Source organism: Pimephales promelas, chromosome 8 (genome assembly GCF_988280905.1).
Source record: "Pimephales promelas chromosome 8, fPimPro1.hap1.1, whole genome shotgun sequence".
Classification (NCBI taxonomy): Eukaryota; Metazoa; Chordata; class Actinopteri; order Cypriniformes; family Leuciscidae; genus Pimephales; species Pimephales promelas.
In genome coordinates, this window is record NC_142776.1 from 27,093,713 (window position 1) to 27,109,144 (window position 15,432).

General features: G+C 36.6%; 1 protein-coding gene across 3 annotated transcripts in view; it reads left to right on the forward strand.

The window, feature by feature from the left end:
- negr1 (neuronal growth regulator 1) overlaps nt 1–15,432 on the forward strand; it is a 135,314-nt gene that overhangs the window by 14,784 nt on the left and 105,098 nt on the right. For all 3 annotated transcript variants that reach the window (XM_039647690.2, XM_039647691.2, XM_039647692.2), the window contains exon 2: nt 15,097–15,335. In XM_039647690.2, coding sequence (XP_039503624.2) covers nt 15,097–15,335 — 239 coding nt within the window. The remainder of the gene's footprint in view (nt 1–15,096; nt 15,336–15,432) is intronic.

The following is a 15,432-nucleotide window of genomic DNA, read 5'->3' on the forward strand; positions in this document are numbered from 1 at the left end:
TTGAAATTAACTGAGGTGTGGGAACCCTGTCAATGTTACTAGGTCCCCAACCCGGCATCGATGCCGGTATCAATCCCGGGTCGTGTTTGCTTTCACACAGAAGGCGTTCTGGCAATTTCCCAACAATTTCCCGGGATCAACGCGCTGTGTGAAAGGGGCTTTAGAAACATAATGAAGCTGAAGCCTCAAGTCTACTCATGCCTATTTTTTATTCTGAGGATGTTATCTCTAAAACTATGAATTTCATTAAACATTTTCTAAGACCATGTCATGTGTCTTTTTAGAGAAGGCTAATAAAAGGCTAATGAAAAAATGTATTGCCCCCTTTGTCTATGTCTGGTGTGGCGAACTGCCCCATTCATGTTTCTATTGTTGTCACTCGACAAACCATTCACACCTCTGCGTGATGATGGATATGAGACACAATCGATATTATTCTTTGTTTTAATTCACAGGCTATTAGCCTTTATCCTGGCATTATGGCTTTCCCATGCTCATTGGTTTGATTTCAATATAGCTACATCATAAATTGTCTCTCTAGAATGGTGTATGAGAGCAACAATCAGCATTAACAATTTATACAACTAAAACTATGCTTTAACTCAACTCACTTTAAACCACCAAGGAGTGTTTGTAAGAACTTCTGATTGCGATCTAATGTGGATTTAAGTCATATAATTTTGTTGAAATTTGGGTTAGGCCCACACTTTTATTTTCATGTATTATTGTTACAGTGTTACAGTGAAGATTGTATGCATCATTCTCAACCCTGTCTCTTCCCTGAAGTAACCACATATGGAGCTTACAATGCCTACTTTTACTATGCATAATTCTCATTTTACTAGCCAATGGTGATCCTGTTGCCAATGTGTGCTTAAAAGGATTTTTTTTCAGTCGTAATTTTGTCCAAACAGCTTTTTTGCCAAATTAAATAGATTCAGAATGTTTTAATTTAATTAAAAGTGAATTACTTCTACATTGACACTATTTAAAACAAAAAACAAAACAAAACAAAAAAAAAAACAAATCTGCACCTTTCTGTAGTTATGCTTCCATCATAAGTCACAAGGAAGGTTTGAGAAACTAATCAAATAACACTCTTTAGGAAACATAATGGCCAGAATAAAGTACATTAAATAATTCCTGTATTTATAATGTTGGGAAGTACATTATGGCCCAATCATATGCCTGTGTCTAACAAAACAAAAAAAAGAGGTTTTTGTCAGTTTATTAATCTAATTTCTCTGATTTTCGTTGGATTTCATGATTTCTGTTATGTTTTGTTATTTGTTTTGACATGGTTTTTAAATAATTTTATGCATCCTGCTAATTTCCTTTAATTTTCTATTAATCAAGCTATAGGCTAATTAATAATGTTAAAATTGTATTATTAAAGTTTAACTTCTTCCTTAAAGGTACAATATGCAGGATTTTTGGAGTAAAATATCCAAAAATCACTAGGCCAATGTTGTATATTTTGTTTAGTTGAAAACTTAAAATATCCCCAATGTTTCCAACTATTTGTAAATTGTAAGAAAATTCAGATTTTAACCCACAAAACGGGACGTGTCAGCATGGGTGAGGAGTCGCCAGTCAATGGCGTCATAGCCGCGTTACCCTCAGTTTCCGTACTGCCATAGTATCCATGGCAACGGACATGAAAAACAGGGTTATGCAGCAGGATGCTCACCCGTTTGTTTTTTTTTTCAAACATTATGGACCATGGCAAGCAGACTTTGAGACAAAAGGAGAACTAAAACGAAGATCAACATCTTTTGAGATGCCGAAAGCTCCACGTCCGCGACTAACTTCGACTTGAGGATGCGAGTGTTGCATTTACTTTATTAGACAGGTGAGCAAATGTACATAAAACTAATCAATATTATTTAGTTCAACATGATAAAATGTTAGAATATATAATCTGTATGTTATTCCAATGTTGATCTAGCTCATTGCTAGTCTCATATAGCCAACAACCTAACAACATTTAACACACTCAAATGCCGTTTAGTGTGATAATGTAACTGATAATGTAGCTGAAACAGCGCTGCGTTACCTCAAGTTTAATTCGTCTAATAAATTGACCTGAGTGATTATTAATTCAGCACTTGCGGGTAGTTCGGTAGAATGAAATGTCATTATTCCTTTATATCCGCGGGACTCGCGTTGCGTGTGGCGCTAGAATACGTCTCCCATTAGCAATCACGCCCTGCTTCATACCACACTACAGTCATGTTAAAAACATCAAAGTATTCACTCATCCATAAAAGATCCATCAGCTTGACAACAAGATCCACAATTCCACTTAATGCTTTGCGTCATCAATATACACCTTTGTTATTGTGAGAGGTTAGCGCCCCCTGGCAGCGAAAAATCCTATATATTATACCTTTAAATAAAATGTTACACAAGCTGATTTTCTTCCCTTGTTTTTTGAAAGTTCAAAAGGTATTGCATAATTGGAAGGACCTTTAAAATGATATAATTAAAACAAATATATAATATTCCACCCAGCCTTAATTATTACTGTTTTTTTAAGTATGTGTGTGAGAGAGAGAACAGGATCTCACCATGAAATTAATAGTAATTGGAGCGGTAAACTTGTCTTGCATAAAACCAAATTCAGCCAAAATGCCTTCAGGCAAATAGCAATAAATGATTTATTGAGAAATTGTGACATAATTGATGATTGATGATATAGGATTTCGGCAAATTTTAGATTTAATGAAAATATGGCTCTCCATAATGCCCTGCTCCCTGACTTTAATGTAAAATGAATAAAGCACATAAGTCAAACTGAGTAAAGACATATTCAGAACTGTCACGTTGGCAGGAGAATATTGTTATCATCCTGCTAAAGCTTGTTAGGTGAGTGGAATCCGAACATGATGTAAATCCAAATGGAAACTTTAAATTTGTCCTTTGAGAGGTAACACTGTAATAACCATAACTATTAGCTGTCTGATGGTTTGGACTGGAGCACAGATGGCTAGGGGAGGCTGAGATCCCTAGTGGATTACTTGATGTATTTTTGCCGGTTTTGAATGGGTAATTTTGACACAGGAGATACAGTGTTCATTTGAAATAGCAGATGTTGAGATAATATTGTGCATGCATGTGAAAGTATGTGAATGTGAGTTTGGGAAGTAGAGGTAAATGGTAGTTAGCTGCAATATAATGTGCATTTTTCTTCATTTATAAAAACTGTATAAAAATAACTCTGTCCTTTAGAAATGAGAGCCTATGTGCTTTAATAGCCTCTCCACATTCAGTGATCTTCATTAGTTTTGGCCATTGTTTGGCATTTGGCAGCCAATAGCCTCAGTTTCCATGTCCATGTACGTCCAGATGTAATTATCATCATTTCTCATTGCTAAAGGCACTTATGGGAATGTTGCCAGGTGGTTTTCAACACATTACAGATAATATTATAGCTTGGCTTTGACATTTAATCTGGTGTTGAGAACTTGTGGCACTTCATGAGACAAGATTTGTTGGCTGGGATCAACTTAATCTTATTTTAATCCTTGGTCTTCACAAAAGAGTACCTCTCTTGCTTTAGCTCTTTGGCACACGCAAAATAAATAGTGGGGTCAACAACAGGCAGGCACATATGCAGACGACACACAGGGGGGAAATCCTCGAGGAGGATGCTGCAATCCCAGTGACATTCTGTGCTTGAATCCCTGTGATGTTTGATGATGATCTAAATGCCTCTTGTAATACAAATTGCTCTGGTAATGCGATTCTCGTGTATGTGGTAAGTGTTTTGCTGATGTTGAAGTCAACATGAAATCAAAATTGACCCTATTTACTTGTCCCTGCTCTTATTGTGACCGATTCATCTGTGCATGCTATTGTCTTTAATCTTTAAACAAAATGTAATAACTTGCTCCGTCTCTGAAACGACTTCTCATTTCGCCTGACATCACCATGATCACCAGGGAAAAATAGCCAAACATGCATCAAATACTGTCTGCTGCTAGCTGCAGCCACCATATGAAACTAGCGTAGCCGACACAGATATGGCTGGAAGGTGCGTTTTCAGCTTTTTCCCTCCCAAAACTCTGTTCCCTATTCCCACTCCCAAACTAGCCTGGATGTGTGCCTGCTGGCTTGAATTGTTCCACTTTGAAGAAGGAAGAATATCACTGAGTTTGCGGTTTAGTTTGAGGCATTTTCACTCCTGTATGCTTTCACAATTTGATCATAAAATGGGGTTTGCAGACATTTTACAGTTTTTAGGAATCAACCTGTCAATATGTATTGCTATTGACTATTAAGTTTCACTGATATAAATAACACTGCAAGCAATTTCAAACCCATTTCTTAAAGGGGTCATATAATGCCATTTTCATTCAAGTTAATTTGATTCTTTAGGGTCTAAATGAAAAGTTTAGGCTTGACGATTAATTCTCGAACAGGACGTTTGTTTAACATAAGGTCACTTTGATCTATCTTTGTATGTAACATTACTGGCAGGGTAACGTTAGAGTAAAGGCCAATTTATACTTCTGCATAGGGTGCGCGCAGTAGGTACGGCGTAGCATACGCAGAGACGCGTCCTATACTGCGTACCCTTCGCCGTCGCCTGACGCGCACCTCTTCAAAAATGTAACTACACGTTGCGACAGCACGGACCGCAAGATCGGTGATTGGTCGGCTTGGTAGCAGCGCATTTCCTCCTACGCATTTCCGCACGTACCTTCTCACGCATTTCCACCACTGTCTATGATTTTCCACACGTACCATCTCCTCCGACGTCTTCTCTCATTTCTGCCTTTCAGTTTTAGTAATTTCACTAAAGTGAACTGTTTTTCCACCTCAATAAGCTCCAACTCCAACATGATCAGCTCTCTTTCAGTCCCTATTGCTTGTAGTAACCTAGCTGTGAGGAATCTAAACACAGTGGAACATTAAAACCCTCCGCCGCCAACTAGCGTTTTGGAGCAGTACTGCAGAGCAACCAAGACCTGAACGCAGAAGTATAAATGCTCACAACTGCATCGCCTACGTGCGTAGCCAACGCCGTACACTACGGCGTACCCTCGACGCAGAAGTATAAATTGGCCTTAACTTAGTGAGATGCACGAACGCAATGTGTTACTGATGTAAACGTACTCAGTTTGTAATATAACGCGTTATTCATTATACACGTGGGATTATGAATTATATTGAGAACGTCGTATATAGAAAACATGCCGCATTCATCGGGAAGTGTGCAAGTGATTTGCAAAGATTAAAATAAAGGTTAATTTTTTTTGTTGTTGCATGATTGTGTTTATGGGGTGCAATATAATGTCTTTGTGTTTGTTTGTTTCTAAAAAGCCTTATTGTTCATACATTTCCCCTTTATTGTAAGCCGCTTTCTCCTCTGTCATTCAACGACCGGTTGACTTTGAAACCACTCCCCCAGAAACAGGCAATGGGCTCAGATTGGTTAGATAGACTGGTGTGTTGTTATTTGGTTAAACTGTAGTACACATTGTCCGGAAACTTCATGCCCATTACCTTTACGGGCGAAAGTTGTGCTTCGGTCAATGTAAATAATGGTGTTGATACTGCCGTATCAGTTCGAGCCAGAATCAGACCCAGAAAGCGGCGATGAAGAGAGTCAAGCAGAAACTCCCCAAACACGGCTCTTACAAAACGTTTCTGAATGATACGTTTTTTAAAATTATTATTCTATTCTACTATTAGCCTATTATATAAGAATTTCGATAGCTGTTACTTGAAAATGCTACTGCTGCTTGTTAGCTTTTAAAGGTACGGTTTTCTCCTGATTAAACATTTAATATAACTGAATAAATGTCTAGTAATACCCTTTTTAAAGTTATTGTTTTATCGATATAATGAAGAACCGTTTATTTATTCACAAAATTTAGTTCACTCATCGTAAACCATATTGGTTCATGTTCTTGATTAAATTGAAAAATTATGTCATAAAGTATAGCCTGCATGGAAAATACATTCACAAAATTAGTAAATAATTACAAATTCAGGTCCAAAATGTACGCGTTTGTCATAGACACGAAATAACAAAGTGGCTAAAGTCAGCGCTGACATTTATTTACGCTCTTGATAAAACTAAAACATTACGTCTAAGATTATACATGCAAGTACATTTAAAATTATTAAATCTTTTTGATTCAGTTTTATATTTTCTGTTGGTTGTATTTTATCCCAGCTTTTATGTAGTGTTAAACTGAAACAGGAAGTGCTTCTGGACCAGTGTTGTTTACATCTTGCAAAATGGTCTACTGTATATGATGGTTGTGTACAGGCACTGCCAACACACATTTCAGTACAATCATCTTGAAAAAGTCCCCCTTAAAGCTGCTGTAGATAACTTTTGTAAAAAAAAAAAACAACAACAACATTTTTTACATTTGTTAAAACTGTCATTATGTCCTAATTGTAGACTATGAGACCGATAATCTGTGAAAAGATCAAGCTCCTCTGGCTCCTCCCAGTGGTCCTATCGCCATTGCAGAAATACACAGCTCCCGGTCAGTAACAACCAATCAGAGCCAGGAGGAATGTCTTATCAGTGTCAATCACGCTCGTGTATGCACTGATCACACCCCTCTCTAGCACAGCTTTAGGACCTGTAAATTGTGCTGTTCAAATGTTCAGGCTTTTCAACAAAACTCCCTGCAGCTTTAAGTCTTATTTGCAATTTAATTTAAATATAATTTATTTTGTGTGTGTATGTGTGTGTGTGTCCACAAAGATAATATTACTTGTAATTTCTGACCTTGTGGGCACGTTTTGGTCCCCATGAGGAAAACAACTTTTTTAAATATATTTTTCAAGTTTTATGAATTTTTGAAAATGTACAAATGTAGAAAGTTTTCTGTGAGGGTTGTGTTTAGGGGTAGGGTTATAGGGGATACAATATAAAACAACTTAATATTTTTTATTTAACATTATTAATGTCTTTAGTGTCACATTTGAGCAATTTAATGCATCTTTGCTCAATAAAATGATTCATGTAAAAAAAAAAAAAATGACTCCAAAACTTTGAACAGTATAAGGGAGAAGAAAAATAAACACTTAAGATGTACTGTAGTAAACTCATTTATTTTTCTTATAAAATGCACACCTTTCTTAAATAAACACAGCATGTGTTCAGATTTTTTTAAACCTTTATGGAATCCATCTCAAAGGCTTTGGAAGGAAACACACCTTAAGCGAATCATTCAGCTGGAAAGAGGGATCAGAAGAACAAAAACAAATCTGGGTCAATCTGAAATTAAATGAAAATCTAGTTTAGAGTACAGAAAACACCCTGTACTGTAGAAGCAACTGTAATTGGTGGAGCTCAACGTAGTCCGTGTTTAAAGGATATACAGGTTCAGTGTGTTTAACTTACGGTGGTACGATTCTTTACATGTGTCAAATCCAAAAATTTGCAGTTTAAGACAAAAAACAGACAAAGGCCTCGGGAATCTGCTTTTCAGAATTCATGTTTTGAATCAGAATAAACCAGATGAAGACCTAATCAGTGTTTCACAATGTATAAAGCATCTTTGGATTTTGAAGAGATCATGAGATGAAAAATCCCACCAGTGAAGAGGTTTGCCCTCATGAGCTTCATAGAGCAGTGCTTTGAACGGATGAATAAAGATGATTAAGGGAAATTTCAGGGAGAGAGAAAGAACAAACATGACTTGATTACAGTCTCTTCTTTCTGCTGTTTTGAGACTTTGAGAGCACATGCTTATTTAAATTAGTAACAATGTGAATTGGCCTGAAAATACAAATCTGGATGCAAAATATACATGGATGCAGTGGTTTTGGGATAGGGGAGAGTGGGGTAAGATGCGACAGTGGATAAGCTGGCATTTTTACCATAGACAGCTGCCTGTGATTGAGAGATATTCATGAAAAAATGTAAATTTTATGAGAAGTGATGTTTTTTTCATGATAAAGTCTACTTTGCATGTCAAAGTAAATTGTAGGTAAGATGTCAAAACAAAAGAAATATCCTGTTAAAAATATATCATACATATCACAAATGTAAAACCTTGGCTAAAATGATCCATGAATTGTTAACATTAATTGTTAATAAAAGTAGTGACCATATGGTTTAGTTATATTTTAGTTGAAAGCCTTCCATTAAATCAATATAGTTGTACTGGTGGCATTTCTGCACTTTAATATCACATTATATTTTTTAAGCATTAGAAGCACAATTCACATTATATGTAACAAGAACAGTAGCATTATTTGAACCCGAAAAAAGCTAAATAATCTCATTCTGTTTTATGTGTGTTTAGTGTATTTGTCAAGTTCAAGTTACATTGTAAGATAAAATAATCTTTAATTTATCTGTAAAAATATGTCTATTATTAACTACAAACCAAACTAGCTATAGCCCCTATAGTGAGTTATAGTGTACACACACACAGAAGTCCCTCAGAAGTCCAAAGGTTCAAAGATTAACACATGCTAGTAGTGCATGAAATCGGCTTTGAACCTCTTCCACCTGTTTCTTCCAGGTGGCACAAAGGAAATATAGCACACGTGGAGGTCCGTACTGTTTCCTTCACAGTATCCTACACCCCAGTGAGAACTACTTACACCTTTGTGTGGAGGTATTGTGGGGTATGTCCGAGTAGATCTCTCCGGTGCTTTAACACCAGGCATCCTGCTGTTTCAGGGGTTAGAATTGGTGATGAAACCTTCACTGTTAGGGATGTAGGAAGTCTACCTGAGGAGCTTTTATAAGATCAAAGAGTTTAGCTTTTACAAAATAGTACAAAAGTTTTTTGTCAAAAAATGTATTAGTGGTCTAACATTACAAATCACACTGTTAAAGGGATAGTTCCTCAGACTTACAATGCTTCATGTCAATCAAAGCCCTTGTGACCTTATTTCTTCAAAATATTTTGTCAAGTCAAGTCACCTTTTGTAGCGGCAGCCAGTAACCGCTAAGAGGCTGAGTAGAGGGAATAAAAGTTGACGCGTTTCCACTGCAGAACCAGATGATTTATTGTAACATTGAAACGAACATGATGGATGATGACAGTAAACAAAAAAGTAATGAAATGAAACAAAAACTAAGTGAAATGAAAACGTTCAACAGAAAGTGAGCGTCCCAGCTACTCACCCCCTTGCGTGCTAACCACACGTAAACTAACAAGTGACGTAACAAACTGAAAGTAAAAATTTCAAAATAAAAGACATCAACCCAAACACCTTTATTTAAATAGCCCTTTTTACAATACAGATTGTATCAAAGCAGCTTCACAGTGATAACAAGAAAACAATACAACACAGATCAATAATATTGTTGAATATTATATGTCCCCAACTAAGCAAGCCAAAAGCCAAGGCAAAAGTGGAACCAAGGAACCAAAACTCCATCAGGTGACAGAATGGAGAAACAAACTTTTGGAGAAACCATGCAGGCTCAGTCGGGGGCCAGTTCTCCTCTGGCCAGAGTATTTGTCCATTCCCATCTGTTTGGAAGTCGAAGTAATCACGCCGGTATGGAGACGAGTTGTGCCGATGGCTGTCGTGTCGATGAGGCCGGCACTTAAGCATGAGTTGGGATGGGTCCAGGCGCAGGTCCACCATAGAGGGTCCCTCGGGATAAACAGAGAAACTAATATTAACGTAGATGGCATCCTTCTTATGATGTACCAAGCACATCAGGATTTACGGGACGTGTTCTCCGTTCCGGCTGACCTAAACTATGCAGCCTAATTTTGAATTTAGGAAGTCTATAGTGTGTGAGATGTGTTTTTAGTCTAGATTTGAATTGACAGATTGTGTCTGCTTCCCAGACATGGAAGATTGTCCCAGAGTTTTGGTGCTAAATAGGAAAAGGTATTTTGATATTCTAGGTATTATCAACTGGTCGGAATTTCGAGATTGCAATAAACGTGAAGGACGTTTAAACGTGAAAAGAGGGGAGCTAAACCATTTAGTGCTTTGTAAGTAATCAATATTTTAAAATTTATACGATGTTTAATAGGCAGCCAATGCTGGGTTGGTAGAACCGGGCTACTTCCTGGTTCTGGTAAGAACTCGAGCTGCTGCGTTTTGAACTAGCTGAAGTTATTAAGCATGCAGGGCAACCACCCAGTAAAGCATTACAATAATCTAGCCTTGATGTCATGAACGCATGAACTAATTGTTCTGAATTTGTCAGTGAGAGCATATGGCGTAATTTAGATATATTTTTAAGATGGAAAAATGCAGTTTTACAGAAACTAGACACGTGACTTTCAAATGAGAGATTGGTATCAAAGAGCACAGCATATGTTGTAATATGTTTATAGTCTGATAATACTGGCATGAAATATGGGAATTATAATATGTTGAAAACAGTGGTGAAAATCAAGTTTTTAATGTTGTTTATGTCTTTGAGGGGTGTCACGGATCAAGCAGTAAAGGCAAGGCACAAGATCAAGGATTTGCAAAAAAAAAAAAAAATGGCTTTATTTAGCCTACAAACCAAACAACGTTTCAAATCATTAGAAAAAGTAATTAATCAAAGTGGGTCTCAGCTAAACTGAGGCCAACATAACAAACCCACAAAATAAGTCTGAACATAAAAAAATCTGACCTTCTGAATGACACAAAATGGTGGTATATATACACACACAGGCTAGCCTACGCCAAACACAAAGGTGGGGAAACTTAATTGACTACAATTAAAAAGACCCGAAATAAATCCAATCACCAACTATAAGAATATACTGTACAAACAAACACTACTTGAAACCCAATATTAACTTAACAAACAAAATATCCACATGCTGCTGTTTTATCAGAAACTTTGTAGTTCAGAGTCCCTCTGCCCACTGCCAGGAGATGGTTCCTTCCACTTCCTGTGGTGGAATATAAAAGGTGCTCTCAAACTCCAGCACCCCCTTTGGCAGATGACTCGGCAGCAGCGTGTGGAGAAACAAAAAAACAAAACAAAAAAAAAAAACAGGTATAAATCCCTAAACAATTCGTCTGAAATGAATACTATTAACCAAATGCATGCTCTCAGATTGGGAACTAGCATCATTGTAAAAGAAATAAAAATATCTAGAAAAAAAATGTGTTTGTGATTTATTTTCTGAAAAAAAATAAAATAAATGCATTACTGCCATTTTAGGTGTCGGCGGTTGGTAGAACCATAGATATCTATCTAGATGTCTTAAGGCGGAGTTTCTATCTTCATCACCGGCGTCCATCTTGTCACAGGCAAGCTGATGTAAGATGAGTGGTCAGCACAAACACAAATACTCTTATCTCGTTGAAATCTTGATGGATTTACAAACAGTTTGGTTTCTTACAAACGTTATTAGCGTGGCTAAATTATCCGGATGATTATTTATTTATACACTTATTATTCATAAGTATGCTGTCATAACTACATCTCTGACGTCTAGAACAAACCAAACCGTTTGAAAATCGGTTGAAAATTTAGCAAGTTATGGTGATTTAAAAAGTGCATGTACCTTTAACACACGAGTGAGTGAGCTGCCTGTGACAAGATGGCCGCCAGGTGCAGACGTCGACCTTGTTTGGCCAGCAGCGTGGACGAGATATCTAGCCTTTATATAGATATCTATTGGTAGAACCACCACAAGGGGGTTTTATTATGCTTTATGTGGTAATTCAACAGTTCAACACCATTGCTGAGTATTTTCTTCTATATCGAAGTAAGTCAAACAGGACAGGAAAAATCAGTACTAGCAATATAATTGGTGAATTATGTATGAGGTACAGTGTTAACTATATGCATTTCACAGACATTCTATAATGTTCAAAGCGTTTCTAAGGATGCTGATATTTAGAAGGTAGTTGTCTGACGTCTTGGTTTGTGTAACATTAGCAACATGCTATTAGCTGTTCGATTATGTAGTCAAGCCAAAGGCTAATCATATTAATTACCATTGTGTCCGACGTTATAGAGAACAATATATACAACGCATTCTCACCCCAAGGCGTCACCTTTGACCATGCTTCAATATTTGACGTTTTAGGCGCCCTTTAGCGTCACTTACATGACGCGATCCTACGGCGTCATCTAACTGACGCTAAAGGGCGCCTAAAGCGTCAGATATTGAAGCATGTCCAAATGCTTCCCAAGGCGTCAGTTAAGTGACGCCTTGGGGATGAGAATGGGCTGATATATAAAACATATTACCATTCTGATATATCGATTTGTAGACGCCCCTGTATAATTCACTCTTCCATTTCTTCTTCTAAATCATGTTTCCTTTATAAACATATATGCCTTAATTAAACCAATATTTCCACTATGTGTAGCATTTACTACAGTTGACCGAGTGGATCAGGTAGTCTGAGCTGGTTTGGTTGTTTTGAGACTGGACAAATTTGCATATTAATGGTTCTGTGTATGCTAAATGGTGTAGCTATTAGAGTTACAGTCAAGCTATTTAAAGGCATGGAGAAAATATTTTCACTGGAAAAAAATATTTAAATCTGACATTTTGATGATCAAAGATGAGTTTTAAGGGACATAATTATTGTTAGGGGATTCCAGAAGAAGAATTATGGCCTTTGGCCTAGCAAGACCCTAGGAATGTGCTTATGATGTGTGATTCCATGTTCTGCAGTCACTTGTAGTTGTGCATGCTTGGTTGAACACTTAATGTGAAGTTATGGCTAGGCCTATATACTGTATGCATGCTCATTTAGCACAAGTACTTATTTGGATAATTATTGATTTAAGTGAAACATGTTGCAGTGTCTTATCTCTTATGACATTAATGCTAATGTGAAGGCTAAGTTATGTTTATGAATTTAAGCCTACATAAGTTATGCCCTATTATTTGTCAAAATTATGACATCACTTGTTATATTTCAGATGGTGTTTCATACATTTAAATTTAAGATGGTACTAATAAAAGCAACAATTAATATTTCAGTTGTTACTTTTATTGGATTAATGATGCTGTACACATAAACAATTTGACATTATGAAATGTTTTTAATTTAGGAGGCTGTGTTCTAGAAGCAGCAATACATTTTTTAATAAGATCTGCTCTAAATCACACTCTCCAGTGGGCTTTTCTCATGCATAACTCAATGTGGTAACTCAACTGCGTCTTTTTGAATCTTGTCTTATCATTGTGTGTACACTTTTTAACAAGCCCAAGTGAAACAAAAGTTCAATCCTGTTTCAGAACATCAGCCTCTTTTTTTCTTTTCTTTTTTTTTTTTTTTGATTTGTTGAATATTCAACTTTGAGGAAGTGAGCTGAGTCCCTCAAGGTAATGACGGATATGTTGACTCCCATCTCACCTGTAACCTCAAGAGTATCCTGTGTGAATAACACTCATCATACCACTGTTGACAAATAACAACAAATATGTTAGACGTGCTACCAGATTAAAGCTCCAAGCTGCATCTTTTTTGATTTGAAGATGTTTTAAAATGAATGAGGGTGAGTAATTATGGCAGAATTTAAAAGTTTGAATGAATTTTTCACAACAATCTCTTTTCAGGTTTAGGATAACAGTAAAATAATGTACACCTTAAGATGATATTAAAAGTATAGGCCACCCCTCCTCCCCCTACCCCTCAATTATGACAAAGAACTATCATGTCTTTCTAAACCTGTGTGAATGACTTTCTTCACTTTCTTCAATTTTTTTTTTAATCTGGTATATCTTAAATGGTATATCTCACCAACATGAACATAGCCTGATAACACTGCAATGGAATATGGAAATTACATCAGATTTAAAAGCCTTAAATATTTGTGTGTTGTGTTTTGAAATCAGAACTGTCAATTTGAAGATGTTTAATACAGAAGATAGAAATCCAGAATCAAAAACAAAACAGGATGACCTTGAAATAAAAAAAATAAAAACATTGTTTTTTAAAGGAAGAAGGAATGTCATGCAACCTGTCCATGTTAGGATCTGCATAATTTGGCTTCTACGAAGTGACGGATGGATTTGCACCAAAATACTGTTGGTTTTAATTGGGCTGCGTGGCTTTTGACATCAACAGCAAAAGAAATGGGAACCACTTTCTCCTTCCTTTAAAAAGTGGATAAGCCTATTTAATTTTCTCTCCTAAATGGATAATTATACACTTTACATTTTAGTTTGCATTTAACATTGTAGTTTTTTTTTTTTTTTTTTTTTTTTTTGAAGAACAGACGTGTGACCCATTTTTAGGTCTTGACCCATCAACTGGGAACTACTGCTTAAATATTAAATAGTTATTTTGTTGTTGTTGTTTTGGACAGTTTCTTTTGTGCACACCAGGGACTGATGTCATTTGTATGAATTGCACGTGGCGTTTATTAAACAGTCAGAGTGAATTTAGAGTGAGTCTAAAATAAAATCTGGAAATTTTTTTTTTGGCTTGCTTCTTTTTTGTTTATTCTAATCAGTGTGGAGTGTTTCGCGTGGAAAGGTGCATTTTATCTCGCCAATTTCATTCAAAGAGCCAGAATTACTAACAGCTTGCTCCAGTGCAAACCCTCTTACTGACTACTAGAGGCGTGGACACAGTAATTTTTACGGCTGACATTATTGCATATGTATTTTTAGGAGTTTTCCTTTCAGGTGCCAAATTTATGGGCAAGGTGGAACAAGCAAGGTGATTTAAAGGTTTAGTTCACTCAAAAACGAAAATTCTGTCAGTAATTACTCACCCTGATGTTGTTCCAACTCCGTAAGACTTTCGTTTTAAACATCGTTAAAATAGTCCAAGTGTTACACTCACTCAGAGGCCCACATAGAAGAAAACGAATAGTTGAATAAAGTCATTATTCAAGTTTCAATTGCATAGACGCCTATGGAGGAGTGATCCAGCTCTCAGATTGAATCAAAAATATCTTTGTGTTCCGAAGATGAACGAAAGTCTTACAGTGTTGGAACAACATGAGGGTGACGACAGAATTTTGTTTTTTTGGGTGAACTAACCCTTTGCGCCAGTCAATGTACTGGTATTTTGTACCATTATTTAAACCAGAGTCTTATTTGTGCTGCTCTTGGTACATTGCATTGGTCATTATGGAAATTATCTGGCTGATGTTGTAACATCTGTGACATCTGTAAATGTCTAAGTATTTATGATTCTGATCATAAATCATTCTGATTTCAGATGCTACCTGTTGGATGGGATCTCAAAAGGAGCATGGTTGAACCGTTCCAGTATCATTTATGCAGGGAATGACAAGTGGTCAGGGGATCCTCGTGTGTCCATCGTATCGAATGTGGGGGATAAACATGAATACAGCTTACAGATACAGAAAGTGGATGTAACGGACGAGGGCTTGTACACCTGCTCGATACAGAGTGAACGTAACCTACGCCCAAAGCTCATCCAGTTAATTGTAAAAGGTGAGTGTTTCATCAGATTTATGGTTTGCCATGTTTTTCATTGATAAATAATTACTTTAGTGATATTAACTCCTAGTTTGGTTTTTAGGGCGATGGT